General features: G+C 48.4%; 1 protein-coding gene across 1 annotated transcript; it reads right to left on the reverse strand.

Moving 5' to 3' along the window:
- Nucleotides 1-3,697: 3,697 nt before the first annotated feature.
- On the reverse strand, nucleotides 3,698-14,235 carry LOC140720416 (killer cell lectin-like receptor subfamily B member 1B allele B). Its single transcript, XM_073035269.1, has 9 exons — nucleotides 14,135-14,235; nucleotides 12,118-12,266; nucleotides 11,765-11,836; nucleotides 10,247-10,366; nucleotides 7,173-7,289; nucleotides 6,531-6,608; nucleotides 5,507-5,649; nucleotides 4,964-5,028; nucleotides 3,698-4,655 (listed from the first exon to the last, which is right to left on the reverse strand). The coding sequence occupies exons 2-9, from the start codon at nucleotides 12,182-12,184 to the stop codon at nucleotides 4,466-4,468; spliced, it is 852 nt and encodes a 283-aa protein (XP_072891370.1). The 5' UTR covers nucleotides 12,185-12,266; nucleotides 14,135-14,235; the 3' UTR covers nucleotides 3,698-4,465.
- Between the last annotated feature and the right edge of the window lie 6,091 nt (nucleotides 14,236-20,326).

A 20,326-nucleotide genomic window follows, 5' to 3' on the forward strand; every position in this document is an offset into this window, starting at 1 on the left:
GTAACACGAAAAAAGAAAAGAAAAAAATCAACTAAATCAAAGAAAAAGTGAAAAAAAGCCAATCGGTGCTCAACCCCGGAGCCATGCGTCATACAAAAAGCTTCTAAAGATTAACATTAAACTGCTATCAAATAGATATATATATATATATATATATATATACTTTACTTACTTTACTGTCACCAAACAATTGATACTGGAACGTACAATCATCACAGTGATATTTGTTTCTGTGCTTCGCGCTCCCTAACCAAAATTTACAATTAGATCTCGGAGGATACCTATCAATGAGCTCAACTGGTATCAACGAGCAAATGCCCCCCATCTTTTCTCAGAGTGAAACACAGGTTCGAAGGTTCGACTTCTAATTTTCTCCAAACTAAGACATAACATCACTTGATAGAGCCATTATGACAGAGTGGGAACCGACGCATCCTTCCACTTCAGCAGAATGGCTCTCCCAGCTATCAATGTAACAAACGCAATAAGATGTTGGTCAGACAAAGACACACCGCGGATATTTTGAGGAATTATTCCAAAGAGCACTGTTTATTTGTTAGGCTATAAATTAATTTTAACTGCTTCCGAAATTGTAGAAATAACTGACTTCCAAAACTGTTCCAGTATAGAACAAGACCACAGCATATGCGTCAGTGCAGCTGTCCCAGGGTTACATCTATCACAGTAACTATCAACAGTAGGAAAGATTTACATTTTCCATCTTTTTTATTGATTAAAAAAATAAGGATACGAGTCAAAGGAGAAGTTATCTCAAATACGTATTTCAATAAAAGTACAAACAAAGGCAAGAATAAACACTGTCAAAATCATGTAGAGTATAATATTGAGCGAATATAAGAAGAACCACAGCTCCTCTTAACAATTCATACACAAAAAAGACTCAGATATGACTTTGCACAATTTTAAACTATCAGCGAATGACTGGCACAAATCGAAGAAGAGTTAACCAACTTCAGAATCCGCATCCAGTCCTCCGTCAAGAAGGTCAAATTATGTTCCTTTTCCCAAACTTGTTTAATCTTACATAAAGGACGTTCATCCCATTGTAATAATAAATTATAAATTCTTCCCATGGAACCCTTCATCAAAGGGTTCATGCTTGTAATAGTATCTAACAGGTCGGCACACTATATGTAACGAAAATTACTTAAATACTTTTGATAAAAGACCAAGAATTAGTAAATCTCACTTCCAAAAAGGGAAAAAGGATGGAGGTCCTGCTTTGGCTAATTTAAGAATGTAGTACTGGGATGTTAATGTGCGATATATGTCTTTTTGGTTACACTCGTTAAACTGGGTTGATAAGAACGAGCGGCCAATTTGAGTACATTTGGTATTGAAAGCTGTGAAATAGTTTTGGTTAACCTCGTTATTGGGAGCTGCTCTACTTATACAATTAGCTAAAGTTGCTAATTTAAATTTATACCCTGTGATTAAGTATTCTTTTCAATTTTGGCTCCAGTTCCGTACTTTTTTAATTAAAAAATAATAAACGTTGTAGTTTAATTTATCGAAATTATTTTCTCAGCCTTCTTTGAGTGATACATTTAAAAAAAATATTGGAATAATAAAGGTATTAATTATTTTTTTAGATCTATTGAAAGAAGATAGACATGTCTTTTGAACAATTAGTTGATAAATATTGTCTTTCACACTCATGCTTTTTTTACAATACCTTCAAGTTAGACATTTCTTACAAAAGATATTTAAGTAATTGACCTCATTGAAACCTATCGAATGTTAAAGGTACTCGGTGGGGGGACTGGGAAAGAAGGTTTCCTCCGTTGAGGGAGACTAAGACATGCAGGGGAGATTCAGAATTGAAGGATGCCAATCTACACCAGAGATTCGGAGGAGTTTCTTCAGCCAGCGAGGAGTGGATTTCTGTAATTGTCAGCAGCGGGCGTCAGTGGAGGAGAAGTCACTGCAAATATTTAAGATATATTTATGGCAAAGATCGAGCGAGGGAAGAGGTTGTGCTGAGGGAATTTGAACAGCTGCGGCCTAACCTGAAAAGCAGAACGGAAACGGATTACTGCCCGAGCCCGGGGCAAATTGGGATAGGGTAAAGAAGATTCGAGACTTCAATGCATGACTCAAGAACTGGCTTGGGAGATGTGGGTTGGAATTCATGAGATATTGACGCCAGCATTGGGGAAGGAGGGAGTTGTTCCCATGGGGTGGGCTACACCTGAACCGTGATGGGACCGGGATCCCAGCGAGTCGCATAACGAGGGCTGTGGATTTAAACTAAATAATAGGGCGAGGGCTTAACAGATTGGTGGAGTAGAAGTAAAAACAAATAAAATAAAAGTGTGGATAACGATGAGGTAAAATAAAAAAATGATAAAAAAAATAGAAAATAAATAAGATAAAGGTGAAGTAAAAGCAAAAGATTAAAAAAAGAAAAATAAGAGTGGAGTGAAGTGAAGCGAAGGAACTTCAAGTGTAAAGAGAGAAAGATGACATGATTTCAAAAGCACAATGAGTGTAAAAGCACTCTATCTGAATGTCTGTAGTTTTTCAAATAAGGTCAGTGAACTTGTGGAACAAATCACTACAAAGGTGAATGATTTAGTGGTCATTATGGAGACGTGATTTCAAGGTGGAGAAGATTGCAAATATCCAGGTATATCGGGTAATACAGAAGGACAGACAAGAAGGTTAAGGAGGTCGGTTAGCGCTCTTCATTAAGGATGAGATCAGGGCGATTGTGAGGGACGATATAAGATCTAAGGAGCGGAATATTGAATCCATCTGGGTAGTGATAACGAATAGTAAAGGGAAAAAATCACTTGTGTGAATTGTCAATTAAACACGAATAATATCACTACAGTGTCACAGACAGGAAACACAGGATATCTGAGGCATGTAAGAATGGAACCGCTGTTATCGTGGGGGACTTTGCCTTGCACAATCAATTTGTTCGAGGCTGTCTTGAGGAGGATTTCATAGACTGCAGCCGTGATGGCTTTCTGGAACAGCATGTTGTTTAACCAACAAGGGAACGTGTATCCAAGTTCGGCACTCCCATTCCCCGGAGTATGGGGAGCTGTTACTTTCCATTTGGTACTCAGACTGCCAGTTATTGCCTACCACATTGCTTCGTGGAATGTCTGCAGTTAAAAGACTCGTACAGAGCACTCAGGGCTCAACCTTAGGAGTTTCATTTCCTCTTTGGATTTATTTACTCTAGTCTTGGTTATTTCTAATCTGAGTCTGAGTGTATTCTAGACCTGACTCTGCACGTACCTTCACCACCATCGATATCTCTCTCTTCACAGAAGGGATTACAACGTCAGGAGTTTGAGGAGATGCGGTCTGTCACTGAAAACTCGCGAGTTTCTCCGGATGTACGGCGGACAGAATTCTGGCTTGTCGGATCGCCGCCTTGTGTGGAGGCTGCAACGCACAGGGTCGCCAGAGACTGCAGAGTGTTCTAGACTCAGCCAGCCCCATCGCGAGAAAAATCCTTCCCTCCAACGAGGACATCTTCAAGAGGGACTGCATCCATTACTGAGGACTCTCACCACCCGGGAAATGCCCTGTCATCATTCGTACCATCAGGGAGGATGTACAGGAGCCTGACGACACGCACTCAACGATTTAAAACAAGTTACTTTCCTTCCACCATCAGATTACTAAACGCTTCCCGAATCCATGAGCACCCTCGATATTGTCCTATTTGCTGTGTTTATTCATTTTTGGAACATACATTACATTTACATCTTTTCGCTGTACTGATTGCACAAATGATCAACTCTCAGATGGTATAAGTAACAGACAATAAATCAGATGATGATTCCGGTTGCAAACCCGCGATACAGTTAGACAGGACATGTGGCACGCTGGTCTTCACTGAGTACAGGGGTCGGGAGGTCACATGGCAGTTGTACAAGGCATCGGTGAGGCCACACGTGGAGTACTGTGTTCGGTTCTGGTCGCCCTGTTGTAGGAAAGATGAGCTGGAAAGTGTGCAGAGGGAGATTTACGAGGATGTTGCCGGGATTCGAGTGGCTGAGTTGTGGAGACCGGGCTGGCGTGAGGAGTTTATTCTTTGGGGAGCACGGGTGACATTATAGAGATGTATAAAACCCCGAGGGGCATAGATAGACTGCATGCGCACAGTCGTTTACCCCAGGGTGGGGAATCTGTGAACTAGAGTGCACAGGAGTGAGGTGAGAGTAGGTGGAGAGGAGTGAGAGAGGTAACAGAGAAGGAGGTGTGGAGAACGGTGCAGAGGGAGAGAAGAGTGGGACAGATGGCGAGAAAGAAGGAGATTGGTGGAGAAAGAGGAATGTAGGAGAGTGTTGGGGGGAAGGAGATGCGAGTTGTGGAGGAGAATGGTTGGGGGAGGGACAGAGTGGGAGCAGAGGGAATGTGAGGGTGAGGTGGGTAAGAGTGGTGAAGAGAGACGGGGGAGGAAATCGGATTGTAATGTGAATCAAGTTGGCCTTAGGGACTGTTGACAGAGATCCTGGATCTTTTCGGGAATATCCTTGAACAAATGTTCAGACTTCTCGCAGATGAAATGGTGTTGACGATTGCAAAGATCCCTCCATTCGACCGTGTCGCAGTTACCGCAGGCGGATGTTCCACTGTAATGCTTGTACATAAGGCTAGAAACCGCTTCCCTATCAGAGAAGGTTAAACAATTTCAACAGGGTCGAAACAGCTCAAGGAGGACACCCAAGACCGTCACCAAACTAACCCCACCGCATCGCCCTTTCCACACAGCCCCGTGTCGGTAGCCAAACTAAACCCCCTGACCCACTACATCCCCACAGAACTGTATCGTCTCTCAAACTAACGCCACTGCCCGACACTCTACCCCACAGCCCCGTGTCAGAATCTGATCTACTACTGAGTGCCCCTCACTTCCCACAGCCCCAGTGAATCTCCAAACGAATGCCACTGACCCAGTCCCAAATCCGAATCTCACCCGTGTGCGCATTTTCCAATCCAGTAAGTTCTGTCTTGATGAACGAGAGCGTTTGAAACAACATTCTGCGAAATTAAACTTATTTTATTAATGTTAAGAAGGAGCCTCTCTTAATGCCTGAATCTGGGAGTGTGAGGAATGTTGGTCTAGAGAGAGAGGGATTCACTCTGCGTCTGACTTTAGGAGTGTGTGATGGGGCGGTGCGGAGGGAGATTCACTCTGTGTCTGACCACGGGAGAGTGTGATGCGATGGTGCGGAGGGTGATTCACTCTGTGTCAGACCCCGAGAGTGTGTGATGGGACGGTGTGGAGAGAGCTTCACTCTACGTCTGACCCCGGGATTGTGTGATGGGACGAAGCGATGTGAGATTTACTCTGTGTCTGACCCCGGGAGTGTGTGATGGTCCGGGGCGATGGGAGATTTACTCTGTGTCTGACCCCGGGAGTGTGTGATGGGAGGGTGTGGAGTGAGATTCACTCTGTGTCTGGCTCCGGGGAGTTTGAGTTTGTTGCGGAACGTGTCCCGCTCGGTGTGAAACATACCTCCTCCTCTTTTGAATTTATTTCCAGTAATCTTGCATCAACGTTTGAACAATTTTTCTTCGCTGCATCGTAAGATGTTTCCAACGTGGATATGAAATAACACCGGTCTTCATTTTTGATCCAGTCCTGGGAACACGCTTGCTCTGGAAATCAGGAACAAGTAAAGTGAATTCCCAGCATATCGTCCCATCACACACTCCCTTAGTCAGACGCAACATAAAATGCCTGCACACCATTACATCACAAACTCTAATGATCAAACACTGCAAGAAGCTCACTTCACAATCTCAGGTAACTCATAGGAGGAGGCAATCAGAGTGCGATGCTCCTTCTTCGTCAGTGCTGTGACAACTACCGATCTCAATCTAAGATGAAAGCTCTCGATTCGCCATCTAATCGCTCAATCAGTCTCAGACTCACAGTCAAGTTATCTCCGCGCCGTCGCATCACGCACTCCCGGGGTCAGACTCAGAGTGAAGCTCCCTCCACACAGTCCCATCACACACTTCCGGGATCAAATACAGAGTGAAGCTCCCTCTGCTCTGTCCCATCACACACTCCCTGGGTCAGACACAGATTGAATCTCCCTCCACACTGTCCCATCACACACTCCCGGGGTCAGACACAGATTGAATCTCCCTCCACACTGTCCCATCACATACACCTGGGATCAGGCACAGGGATGCGATCTCTCTCTGTCTTTCTGTCTGTCTCACTCTGTCTGTCTGTCTATGTCGCTCGCTCTCTCTCTCTCTCTCTCTCTCTCTCTCTCTCTCTCTCTCTCTCTCTCTCTCTCTCTCTCTCTCTCTCTCTCTCTCTCTCTCTCTCTCTCTCTCTCTCTCTCTCTCTTCTCCAACTCTTGAGCCACGCATTGAAGTCTCGAATCTATTGTAACCTATACCAACAGTGTTGGGACGATGTGGACGGTGCATCACTCAGTGTCTGCCCTCAGTGGTGTTTTTTCGGACCGTCCAGGGCCCCACCCTGTGATGCCGAGGCAGTTAGGAGTCCTTTGTTGCCTCACCTCTATTAGTTGTCAGGAATTGGCAGAGTATCTGCTGGTTTCGGTTGGAGGTGATTTGAGACTGACGTATCTGTAATACTGAGAGAGATGGTGAACCACTTTTATCGTTAACAGTGACGGCTAAGACATTGTCACGGTGCGGTACGGTTCATGTTGAAAAGCGTGTACGTGTCAAAGTGAGTGGTGACACAGTGTCACTTTCAAGGGCGTGTCGGTGTCTCTCTGAGGTGTGTTCTGGTGTCGCCTTGAGTAGTGTATCAGTAGAACGGACAGAGGTATGTCTATCTTACAGTGAGAGGTACGTTGCTGTCATTGTGAGTGTCATGTATGTGTCACTGTGAGGGCTGTGTTCGTGTCACGGTTAGGCGTGTATCTGTGTCGCGTACAGAGGCGTATCAGCGCAACAGTGAACGTATTGTTGGTGTTATTGTGAATGGTATCTCGGTTTTACTGTGAGACTGGATTGTGTTACGGTACAGGCCGTATTATTGTCACGGTTAAGGGGTGTGTCTTTGTCACGGTGAAGTGTGTGTCGGTGTGACGTTGAGGATCGTGTTGGCATCACTGTGAGGTTTTACGCTGATTCTTCATTCCACTCTGTTAGTTTACGTTCTGACTCCATCCGGAGCCCGTTCAACTCACCATAGATCGAGAGCCCGGCCACTATCGCGATGAGGGCGGATGCAACGAGACAGAATAGGCAGATCTTCCGGTACGGTCTATTTCCGATGTTCTCTTTCGACTCCCGTTTATACGGACCTGTATAGAGAGCATTCAGCGTGTGTGTGAATTCAGCCGTGACTCCCTCTGGGATCCGTTGCACCCACTATCGGCGCTCTCTCCTTCCACCTTCCCTCCCTCAATCAAATCAACTTTCAGCCGTCTTTGTTCGGAGCCCAAATTCCTCGTCCTTGCAAAGTCTGTCCAATGGCTAACTGATTCGAGAGGCATTTTATTCTCTCTCTCGAAGCTGATCGATGAAGCAGGAGTCGTGAATGTTGCCGACGTGAACTTCACTGGGGCGTTTGACCTTATCCCTCAGGGGAGCGTTACCCAGAGTGATCATGATACATGGGATCCACGGGGAAATGGCCGCTTCGATCCAGAGTTTACTATTTTTCACAATTGTATTATTGTTTGCAAGCTTTGTAATTTTTTCACACATGGGATATATGACTGTCCTGCTGGACTAACATGTTGTGGGGATATTCGTGGAATCCATTGTGTTTCTTTGTTTTGTGCCTGCGCCAGGCAGGAGGGCGGTACGGTAACGTAGTGGTTAGCAAAGCGCTTCTCAATACCAGAGGCGCGGGTTCATGACATGAATAAAAATGAGGTGAGTGGGCTGGTAAGATCGGAGGCGACCCAAACATTTACATTTCTATTCTAATTACAGGAAGTTCTATTGATAAGAAGGGTATTAATAAGGCTGAAAGAGTGCAGAGAAGGTTTACAACGACCCAATGATACGGGTACGAAATTTCCTGAAAGTGGAGTCGCAGTTAGACTGGGATCCTGAGGAGTGTTGTAAAACAGAGGAACGGAGGGGTACAGGGACACGGTTCCCTGAAAATGGAGTCACAGGTAGAGAGGGACCCTGAGGAATGCTGTTGAACACAGTGGTAGAGGGAAACGGTTACCTGAAAGTAGAGTCACAGGTAGACAGGGACCTTTGGGAGTCTTGTAGAACAGAGGGATCCAGGGGTACAGAGACACAATTCCCTGAAAGTGGAGTCACGAGTAGACAGGGAACCTAGGGAGTGTTGTAGGACTGAGATACCCAGAGGTACAGGTATACTATTCCCTGCAAGTGGAGTCACAGGTAGACACGGATACTGAGCATACGTACTCAACGCTGGAAGAACTCAGCAGGCCAGGCAGCACCCGTGAGAAAAGAGTAGCCAAAGTTACGGGCCTAGACCCTTCATCAGGAATTGGGGGGAGGGGAAGAGAGGGTCGAAGCCCAGTAATAGAGATAGGGGAGGGGGATGAGCTAGAGGCGCCAGGTGGAAAACCAATCAAAGGAAAGATAAAGGGGGGAGAGGGTAAGCATGAAAGAACTGTAGAGATAAAAAAGCAGAAAGTTGAAAGGGGAGAGAGGCAGAGAGTGACCTGGGATAGGGGCAGGGGGAGGGGGAGGGACTTACCGGAAAATAGAGTCAATGTTCATACCACCGGGCTGGAGGCTACCCAGACGGTAGATGAGGTGCTGCCCCTCCAATCTGAGTTTAGCCTCATCGTGACAGTAAAGGAGGCTAGGTATGGGCATATCTAGATGGGAATGAGAAGCAGAGTTGAAGTGGGTGGCAACCGGGAGGTCCTGTCTATTGTGGCGGACGGAGCGGAGCTGCTCGACGAAGCGGTCCCCCAATCTGCGTTGGGTCTCGCCGATGTAGAGGAGGCCGCACCGGGAGCACCGGATGCAATAGACAACACCAGCAGACTCGCAGGTGAAGTGTTGCCTCAACTGGAAGGACTGTCTGGGGCCCGGAATGGTGGTAAGGGGGGAGGTGTGGGGACAGGTGTAGCATTTCCGCTTAGAGGGATAAGTGCCGGGTGGGAGATCTGTGGGGAGGGGTGTGTGGACCAGCTAGTCGCGGAGGGAACGATCCCTGCGAAAAACTGAAAAGGGGAGGGATGGAAAGACTGCCACGATGAGGCCAAACTCAGGTTGGAGGAGCAACACCTCATCTACCGTCTGGGTAGCCTCCAGCGTGGTGGTATGAACATTGAATTCTCCAATTTCCGGTCATTCCCTCCCCCTTCCCCTTCCCCTATCCCAGGTCTCTCTCTGCCTCTTTCCGCTTTCAACTTTCTGCTTTGTTATCTATACAGTTCTTTCATGCTTATCCCCTCCTCCGCTTGACTTTCCTCAGATTGGTTTTCCACCTGGCGACTCTAGGCTCTACACCCTCCCCTATCTCTATTACTGGGCTTCGGCCCGCTCTTCTCCCCCATTTCTGATGAATGGTCTCGGTCCGAAACGTTGGCTACACTTTTCGCACGATGCTGCCTGGACTGCTCTGTTCTTCCAGCGTTGTGTACGTATTGTTTGATCCACAGCATCTGCAGTTGTATTTTTGTGTTTAGACACGGATACTGGCGAGTGTGGTAGAACAGAGAGACCCAGGTATACAGGGACACGGTTCCTTGATAATGGAGTCACAGGTAAACTGGACGGTGAAGAAGCCGTTTGATACGTTGGACTTCATCAGTCAGGGCACTAAGTACGGGAGCGGGGAGGTCACGTTGCAGTTCTACAAACGTCGGTGACGCCGCACTTGGAGCAGGTCGTTCAGGTTTGGTCGTCCTGCTGTGGAGAAGACAGCATCGGGCTCGATGGAAAGATTGCAGAGGGAGATTTACGAGGATGTTTCCAGGAATGGAGGTCAGGCAGGTCGGGTCCTTATTACTTACAGTATACGGATGACCTTACAGAGGTGTATGAAACCGAGAGGGGCACAAATAGGGCGAATCAGCACATCAAGGGGAATCGAGTACGAGAGCGCACAGGTCTCAGATTAGAGAGGAAATAAATTCGATTGGATCCCCTAGTGACAAACCTTTCAACCCAGGTGATGGTCTGAATGTGGATCGAGCTGCCAGATAAATGGTGGTTGAGGGAGATGAATTTGAAGCATTAAGTAAAACCACACGCACTTCTGAGTATAACCTGTGACCATCTACGCAATGACGTCAGTAATGTGAACTCTGACCTGTTTGGCCATTATTTGGCAGCTTTCGGGGTCCCGAGGCAATTGGAGGAGAGTCACCCTCATTGATGAGGGGCTCGTCTTTCGGAAAGTTCAGCTCTGCGTAGGTGGAGGTCAGGCCGTCTGAGAGAGAGAGCGAGGAATGATGAGAGAGAAGGAAATAGAGTGAGCAACGATCGGCAGAGAATGGAGGGAGTGATGACAGAGAAGGAGAGCTGAGTGAGAGGGTGAAGTGAGGGGAAGAGGTAAGGCAGGGCTAGAAGGTGAGGGAACGGGTGAAGAGTTATAGTTGCGATGGGCGGGTAACTGTGAGAGAGAAAATAGGAAAGATAATAAGTATGGGAGGGGGGAGAGAGCGGAGTTAGAGGGGGACGGAGAGATCTGAGAGAGATTGCAGAGATGGGAGAGTGAGGGATGGAGAAAGGTTGGAGAGAGAGAGGGAGGCGAGACAGAGATAGACAGAGGGAAGAGAGAGGCAAGAAAGCATGAGTGAGAGGGAGAGAAGGTGAAAAGCGGCGAGAGAAGAGCGGGAGATGGCCGGAAAATCAGCGACAGGGAGAACAGGGAGAGAGTGAAGGATGGAGAGAGGAGGAGGGTAGGAGATAGAGGGAGGTGAGAGAGTGAGCAAAGATAGAGTGGGCGAGTGGGAGGGAGACAACGAGAATGAGAGAGGGTGAAAGTGGTGAGTTTAGACAGTGAGAGATGTATGGGAAGTGGAGAGTGAGGGAGAGTAGGGAAAAGTGGGAGACGTACGGATATGGAGAGTGTGAGGGAAGTGAGAGTGGAGCGTGAGAGAGGGAGAAGGGGAGAGAGAAGGGTGTTGATAAACGGTGTAGTTACGAGAGTGTGGGCAGAGTGATGGGAAGGGACGGAAGAAGAGACTGGTAAAGCGTGCCGGAAAAGAGGAGAGTGTTGAGAGGAGAGGGGACTGGGACACGGGAGAGGGGAACGAGAGGGGTGGAGGGTTAGAGGTGAGAGGGAGGAAGAAAAGAAAGGCGAGGAAGAGGATTAGGTGGAGGGAGTCATTCAAATGTTAATCAGCGTCCTCTCCTAACTGCCTCTTCCATTGCGCCCCTTCTTCACCGCCCCTCCCAGAATATTCCGCACTGATTGACCCGCCCAGAGAGATCCCGCTTCACAGACCCCTCCCACGGTGCTCCAAGTGCTTCGTGACCACCCCCACACAGAGTGCTCTCTCCTCGATATCCCTTTATCCTCCTATAGCAATCAACCCTCACCCCATCACACAGCTCTCCAACCACACCTCCCATCACGGAAACAACATCCGCACCAAACACTGTCACCTCCTTCAACGGTGCTCCATCCTCACCGGACCTCCCAGCGCTCACCCTCAACACCGACCCTCACTGAGCTCCCGCCTCATCATCTCTACCACGCGTCCCTTCTGACTTATTCTACACCAGGGAATCGCTGGGGTTTACTAAACACTTGCCCTGAGATCTCCCGACAGGAATGGGCACGTCACCCAAACAGCGTCAAACCAGCATAGATAAAACTGACCTTCATCTCTGCGGACCCGGGACGCCGAGAGGGCCGTGACATTAAGTTCCACGTACGATACATCAGGTCCATCTGGGAACAGAGCAGCGAGGGTCAGACACAGAGTGAATCTTCCTCCAATCCGCCCCATCTCACACTCCTAGGGTGAGAGACGGAGTGAAGCTCTCCCCAGCCAGTTACACTTGATATCCCCAGGATAAAGTACAGAGTAAAGCTTCCTCGGCGCCGGCCTACCACACCTCCCAACCTCGCGGAGGTGAGGCGCAGAGAGTAGCTTTGTCCACACTGCCACAGCGCTCACTGCCAGGTATAGAAACTGCGGGAAACTCCCTCCCTCTTCCCGCCCCACTCACCTCTCGAAGGAGCCTGTGAGTCAGTTCCTGCGAGCTGCCTCCTCGTGTAGGTCTCGTTCTCGTCCATCGTGTCGTGTCTCCGAGATCAGAAAGGGGATGGAACCGTCGGTAGAGGAAACCCCTGGAGGCGGACGGTCGCTCACCAACACCTGATGGAGAGAGACCGAGAGCAGTGAGAGGAAGTGCAGGGAGGAGAGATCGCCGGTGTGGGAGGCGGTGGACGAGAAGGATGAGAGTGCCGGGAGCGGAGAAATAGAAGGGGAGGACAGATTTGGAGAGCAAATTGGGGAAGAGTGTAGACAATGGAGAGAGAGAATGAGGGAAGGAATGGAAGGAGGGGATTACAGAGGGATGGCAGGAGTGCGGGAGGGGGAAATGACGGAGATATTCGTACTTGTATCATAGAGACTCTATTGTCCAAGAGATCCTCACCCCACCCCCGTCCACCACTGGGTCCTGGACGGCCCTACTGCTCCTGCTCATCGCCCGGGCTGCAGGCACCAGAACCTCCGTCTGGGAGAAACGGCGGCTGCGGGAAACACGCCCAACACACACCGAGGTGAGTGAGCCGCCTCCCTCCGAGTGAGGAAAACTGTCCCCCTCCATACACGCTCCTTCCAAAGGGTTTCTTTGCTTTCTACGTCCTCTATATCTCCGTTCCCTATACTATGGCAATCTCTCTGTCACTCTCCCTCGCTCTCTCTCTCTCTCTTCCTCTCTCGTTCTCAGTCTCCCACTATCCCCCTTTCTTCTTATCTCCCCTTTCCCTGCATCACTCTTACAGTTGCCTATCTCACTCCCTCTCCTACCACCACACCCACCACCCTTTGCCCTTTCCAATCCACCTTCCAACTCTCTTCCCTCCCCCACACCCACTTTACCCCTCTCCCCATCGCCATCAACTTCCCAATTACAGTATCGTAGCACACTCTGTCCCACAGCACACTGTTCTCTCTACAATTTCCACGTCTCTTACCAGGGGTTAGTTGCTTCTTGGATCGGGACACCCAGCCGTCATTCACATTTTCCGATTATCCATTATCCGCCTTCCCCCTCGGTCACCTCATCTCCCTTCATCCTTTCCCTACCTCTCCAGAGCGTTTAACGCTTACCCTTCTTCCCCACCTCCACACCGTTCCTCATTCCTGCTCTCATGGTTCCTCCCCCCATGCCACCTTCCCTCCATGCCACCTTCCCTCCATCCATCTCCACCCGTGTCCCTCACTCCCCACTCTCACACCTCACCCAATCCTTCGCTCTCCCTCTCACCATTCCTCCCTCCATCACAACTCGCTGCCTTCAGCCGTTTTCATATTCTTGACGTGTGTCAGCCTCAGAGATTCCGCGCGCGCGCGCGTGTGTGTGTGTGTGTGTGTCTGTGTGTGTGTGTGTGTCTGTGTGTGTGTGTACGTGTCTGTGTGTGTGTGTGTGTGTGTCTGTGTGTGTGTGTACGTGTCTGTGTGTGTGTGTGTGTGTGTGAGAGAGAAAGAGAGAGAGAGAGAGAGAGGGAGAGGGAGAGAGAGAGAGGGAGGGAGGGAGGGAGAGAGACAGCGCGAGAGTCTCCCCTTTCCCACCCAGCTTCCAACACTCTCCCTTCTCCACTCTCCCCCAACGGCCTGCCCTACTCTTTTTTACATCTCCAACACCCCTATCGCCGTGACCAAGAGATATTTTCCCCCACAAACCCACCCATTTTCTCAGGACATTTTCCACGTCCCTTCCGGCTTTCCGACTGTGGAGAAGGGGATGCAAGCTCTTTCTCTCGGGACACCAAACGTCCTTCACAGTCTCCCATTTCCCCCCATTCCCCGCACGCCCCCTCGCCCCATCTTCCTCGTTCCTTTCACTGCAGCTTCCTTCCTCACGCTCCCTCACACCACTTTTCTCCCACCACACTTTTCATCTTGCCCTTCCCCTGCCTACTTCCTCCCTGGCACTCTTCGCTGCAGCCCTCTCCCTCACTCCAGACCCTCACCCCTCTTTCTGTCACGCTCCCTCCCTCATTCTTCACACTTACCCTTCATCCGTTCTTTTTTCTGTCCCTCTCACCATACATCCCCTTCCCACCACTTCGCTACATCTAGCCGTTACAGAAGTCTTGAATTGCGTGTCTGCCTCAGAGACTGTTTGTGTGTGTGTCTGTATGAGAACCGTTGTGCTGTGGAGGGAAGAGGAAGGAAAGGGAGGCGAGGAGGGGGCGGGGACGGGCTATAGAGACTGCACAAGACAGGAGCCACATGACAGGCCAATCCACACAGAACTGTGGAAAGCCTCAGAACCGAGGAAGCGTTTTCGCTCAGGACAACCAGGGTCTCTGACATTCTCTCTTTCCCCCATACCGCACACTCCCCTGGCCTCATTTCCCTCGTTCCTTTCTCTGTACTTACTTCCTCACGCTCCCTCGCACCCCTTCCATCCCACCACACTTTTCATCCTTCCCTTTCCCCTGCCTACTGCCTAACTCCGCACCCTCACCCCTCCTTCTCTCCCGCTCCCTCCGTGTACCTCACTCCTCACTCTCACCTCTCAGCCGCTCCTTCTCTCTTCCTAGAACTATAGAACCATAGAATATTACAGCACAGTAACAGGCCTTCTGACCTTTCACCCTTAACCCATGTCCTCTGTTTATTTTTTTATTTCTCCCCTGGCCTCAGAGGAAAAAGCCTGCTTGCATTCACTCTAACTACACCCATCATAATTTTATGTTCCTCCACCAAATCTCTCCTCATTATTCAACGCTTCAGGGAATAAAGTCCTAACCTATTCAATCTTTCTCTGCAAATCTGTTTCTCAAGTCCCGGGAACATCCTTGTAAACCTTCTCTGCACTCGTTCAACCTTATTAATATCCTTTCTGTAATTCGTTGACCAAAACGGCACTCTATACTCCAGATTCGGCCTCACCTATGCTTTATACAACTTCACCATAACATTCCAGCTCTCATAATCAATACTTTGATGTATAAAGGTCAATGTACCAAAAGCTCTCTTTACTAGCCTATCTACCTGTGACGACACTTTTAGGAAACTTTGGATCTGTATTCCCAGATCCCTCTGTTCTATTACACTCCTCTGTGCCCTACCATTTACCTTGTATGCTCTACCTTATTTTTTTCCTTCCAAAGAGCAATACCTCACACTTGTCTGTATTAAACACCATCTGCCATTTTACAGCCATTTCTTCAGCTTGTCCAATTCCTTCTGAAAGCTTTGAAAAATCTGTTTCACTGTCAACTACACCTCCGATCTTGGTATCATCAACAGATTTGCTGGTCGAATTTACCACAGTATCATCCAGATCATTGATATAGATGACAAAAAAATGGACCCAGTACTGATCCCTGTGGCGCACCACTAGTCACAGGCCTCCGCTCAGAGTAGCAATCCTCCGCTACCACTCTCTAACTCCTCCCATTGAGCCAATGTCTAATCCAATTTACTACCTCACTATGTATACCTAGCGACTGAATCTCCCTAACTAACCTTTTCAAAGGCCTTACTGAAGTCCATGTAGACAGCATCCACTGCCTTCCCTTCATCCACTTTCCTTGTAACCTCCTCGACAAGCTCTAATAGATTTGGTAAACATGACCTACCACGCACAAAGCCATGTTGACTCTCCCTAATAAGACTCTGTATATTTAAATACTTGTAGATTCTACATCTTAGTACTCCTTCCAATAATTTACCTACTACCGTCGTCAAGCGTAGCGGCCTATAATTTTCCGGATTAATTTTAGAGCATTTCTTAAACAACGGAACAACATGAGCTATCCTCCAATCCTCGGTCACCCCACCCGTAGATACTGACATTTTTAAAATATCTGCCAGGGCCCCTGCAATTTCAACACTATTCTCCTTCAAGATCCGAGGGAACACCCTGCCATGTCTTCGGGATTTATCTACTCTGATTTGCCTCAAGAGAGCAAGCTCCCCCTCCTCTTCAATCCTTAAAGGTTCCATGAAATCACTACTTGGTTGTCTTATTTCAATTGACTCCATGCCAGTTTCCTTAGTAAATAGAGATGCAAAAACAACCATTTAAGATCTCCACCCTTTCTTTTGTTTCCATACATAGCCGACCACTCGGACCTTCAAGAGGACAAATTATATTCCTTACTGTCCTTTTGTTCTTAATATACCTGTAGAAACTCTTTGGATCATCCAACACCTTGACTGCCAAAGATACCTCATGTCTTCTTTCAGCGCTCCTGATTTTTGTTTGTTCTTTTTTTAACATTTTAGACGCCTCAAGTACCTTATTTGCTCCGTTTCCTATATATGTTATACATTTTTCTCCTCTTCTTTATCAGAATTCCAAAATCCCTAGAGAACCAAGGTTCCTTATTCTTATTCACTTTGCCTTTCACCCTGACAGGAACATGCAAACTCTGCACGCTCAAAATTTCTCATTTGAAGGCCTCCCACTTACCTTCGACAACCTTGCCGAAGAACAAGCTGTCCTAATCCACGCTTTCTACATCCGTTCTCGTTTTATTTTTCCAAATTTGGCCTTTTGTCAGTTTAGAACTTCAACCCAAGGACAAATTCTATCTTTATCCATGATCGAGTTGACAGTAATGGTGTTATAATCATAGGAACCATAGTGTTCCCCTACACACACTTCCGTCACCTGTCCTAACTCGTTTCCTAATAGGAGATCTAATATTGCATCCTCTATAGTCGGTGCGTCTATAGTCCTGCGTCCCCCGCTCCTAATCTTAAGAGAGAGAGAGAGAGAGAGAGGAGAGAGAGAGAGAGAGAGAGAGAGAGAGAGAGAGAGAGAGAGAGAGAGAGAGAGAGAGAGAGAGAGAGAGAGAGAGAGAGAGAGAGAGAGAGAGAGAGAGAGAATCTGTGTGTATGTGCCGTTGCGGTGTATAGGGAAGAGGAAGGGAGTTGAGGCGAGGAGTATACGGGGAAGGACTGGTGCGATTGCAGATACCACCCTCTCCCCATTCCCACCCACTTTCCACCACTCTCCCTCCTTCTCTCTGCAACGCCCCCTTCTCCCCCATCTGCCTGCCCTAACCATTTTTACCTCTCCAGCACCCCTATCGCCGTAACCCAGTTTCTCTGGAGATTTCCCACGTAGCTTCCGACTTTCCGAAGGCGGTGAAGGGGATGGAAGCTTTTTCGCTCGGGACACCTAGCGTCACTCACATTCTCCCTTTCCCAGTTCCCTACCCTCCTCCTCGCCCCATTTCCCTCATTCCTTTCTCTGCCCCTTCCTTCCTCACGTTCCCTCGCTCCCCTTCTCTCCTAGCACTTTTTTCATCCTTCCCCTTCCGCTGCCTACTTCCTCCCGGCCCAGACCTTCACGCCTCCTTCTCTCCCGCTCCCTCGGTGTAACTAACTCCCCACTCTCACCCCTCACTCTCTCCCTTTCTCTCTCTCTTATCATTCCTCCCTTCCCCACCACATCCCTACCTTTAGCCGTTCCAGAAGTTTTCAATTGCGTATCTGCCTCAGAGATTGTTTGTGTGTTTGAGAGCCGTTGTGCTGTGGAGGGAAGAGGAAGGAAGGGGAGGCGAGGAGTGGCCTGAGACGAGGTGGAGAGATTGCACAAGACAGGAACCACCTGACAGGCCTATTCACACAGAACTGTGGAGAGGCTCAGAACCGAGCGACCGATAGCCGGTGGGAAAAGGAGTAAAACCAAGCGTCAACTCTTCCCCATCCTCCTCATAAATCCCGGTGAACACAGAGGGGAATATTTGTGGAGGAGAGGTTTGGGTTGGGGAAAGTGATGTGGAGGGTTGTTGGTGATGGAGCGGTCCACGCAAACAGAGAGTTGTGTCGGGGAGGTTGGAAATGAGGGAGAAGAGTGCAGTGAAGAAAAGAGGTGACTGAGTTGGGAGGAGTTTAGGGGAGGGAGGGTGTGACGGAGACAGGAGGTATTGTGAGGTAGGAAGGGTTTGTCGGTGACGGGAAGACGGTGTAGTGGAGTGTGGAGTGGATGTGTACGGCAGTGGAGTCAGGTGATCACGGAGATGGTCAGTGGTGAAAGGGAATGGTTGAGTGACTGGACATCTTCTGTGATATCGGTCTCGGGCACAACGTCTTAACATCGATCAGGTGTCAGTCTCGTATGATGACCTGGTAGGGATCTGCAGACCGGTGCCCACCAACAGACTGTATCTAAAGGGAGGGAAAATTAAAATATATTTTATACAAAAGATTAGGTAGACATGCTGCCGAGTTCCTTTAAGGTTTACCTTCAGGTCGTGACGGTGGTGTAGAAGGAAAATGTGATGTGAAGATTCATTTCGGGAGGTCTCCAATATATAAAAAAAGGATGTAATGTTGAGATTTTAAGAGGCCCTGCTGATCCCTCATTCGGAGCCTTGTGGGCGGTTTCTGGATGAGCTCACATCGGAGAAGGTTCAGAGGCGGTTCAAAAGAATGATTCCGGGATTGACTGGCTTGTCACATGGGGTCATTTCATGGCTCTGAGCCTGTACTCACTGTGCTGGTAGCAATCATTTCGGGATGTCTGGAATTGATAAATAAGGATGTAAGGGTGAGACTTGCAAAGCCGCATTTGGAGCGGTTTCTGGACACTTATCGAGGAACGGATGAGCTCACATTGGAGAAGGTTCAATGGCCGGTGCAGAAGAATGGTTCTGTGTTTAAATGGTCTCACTCTCTCCTTAGGCTGTATTCTCTGGTCTTTGACTCTCCCAGTACAGGGCAAATCCTTTCCACGTCCACCCTAGAAAGGCCTTTTACCATACGAAAGTTTTCAATGAGGTCAATATCCATTCAATACCGGCACAGAGCCATCATAATCACTTCATATCACAAGACTTTTAATCGCGGAGGAATTTTCGTTAACCTCCTTTAAACCGTCTCCGGTCTCCTCGCAGCCTTTACAAGACAAGCGGCCCAGAACTTCCTGATCACAGCTTGAACATGCAAGTGAACCTTTAGTGAATCCTGCACAAGGGCTCCTAAGTCTCTGTCAGTGTCAGCCTCGGCTACGCTTCCATTTACACTTTTTGTATACCATTCTGACCAGATGATTTTAACCGAGCATTTCCGTATCTCGAACCTCAATAATGCAACACCTGGCGACCCTAGGTCACTGCTGAAAGGACTCGGCCCGAAACGTCGTCTGTATTCTTTCCCACATATGCTGCCCAGCCTGCTGAGTACTTCCAGCGTTTTGTGTCTGTTGCTTGGGTGTCATCACTTTCTTACGACTTGATTCCGTTTTTACCATCAGAGCTCAGACGCCCTCTCTGCACTCCCGGCTGTGGCTTCGACAGAATGTGCATCCTTGGGCATTAAGTTCCCAGTTACAGACTTCCAGCCATGATTCAGTGATGCCTGCAACATCAGACCTGCCAATCTGCAGCTGTGCTGCAAGTTCAGCTTTGTGTTTTGGTTACCGCGCACATTTAAAATCCACTCATTCAGGCCTGTATTCATCTTTTTCTTTTTTGCTCTTTTATCCTTTTCCGATTTCTTCCACCTTTTAACTTGGAGCGCAGCCGATTGACTGCAATTTGCCCCGGTCATCAACCTCTCCACAGTAAATATTACCTCTGTTTGTAAACCAGTTACCTAATCGTCAGCACTATTACCGGCTTTTCATAGAATTCTTTTGTATTGAAATTTATGCAGGTCAGGACACAAGTTGCACTGAGCTCAATCATGTGATTCTGAATAGCTTATGAGGTCTTACAAGCATCTGCCTCCAAAAATTATCCATGAACTGTTCTGGTAATCTAGCCCCCATCCGTCTGCAACCAGTTCGAACCGAAACTGTCAGCAGTACAGTTTTCCTGGTTCTGGGCTCACTAGCACGCGGCACGAGCAGCAATCCACATCACTGTCCCCAACCCAAGCCTCTCCTCCACTAATCTCTCTCTCTGTGTTCACCGGGATTTATCAGGAGGATGGGAAAGAGTTGAGGCTGGTTTTACTCCCTGTCCCACCGTCTCGGTTCTGAGCCTCTCCACAGTTCTGTGTGGATAGGCCTGTCATGTGGTTCCTGTCTTGTGCAAACTCTCCAGCCCGTCCACGGCCCCTCTTCGCCTCCACTTCCTTCCTCTTCCCTCCACAGCACAACGGTTCTCAGACAGACACACAACAATCTGACACGCAATTCACGACTTCTGCAACGGCGACAGGTAGGGAGTAGTGCCTCCGCATACGTCCTGTCCATGACATTGGTGCATATCCATGAATATGTAACCTTGGGCATT

The sequence above is a fragment of the Hemitrygon akajei genome, unplaced genomic scaffold (assembly GCF_048418815.1).
Source record: "Hemitrygon akajei unplaced genomic scaffold, sHemAka1.3 Scf000042, whole genome shotgun sequence".
Classification (NCBI taxonomy): Eukaryota; Metazoa; Chordata; class Chondrichthyes; order Myliobatiformes; family Dasyatidae; genus Hemitrygon; species Hemitrygon akajei.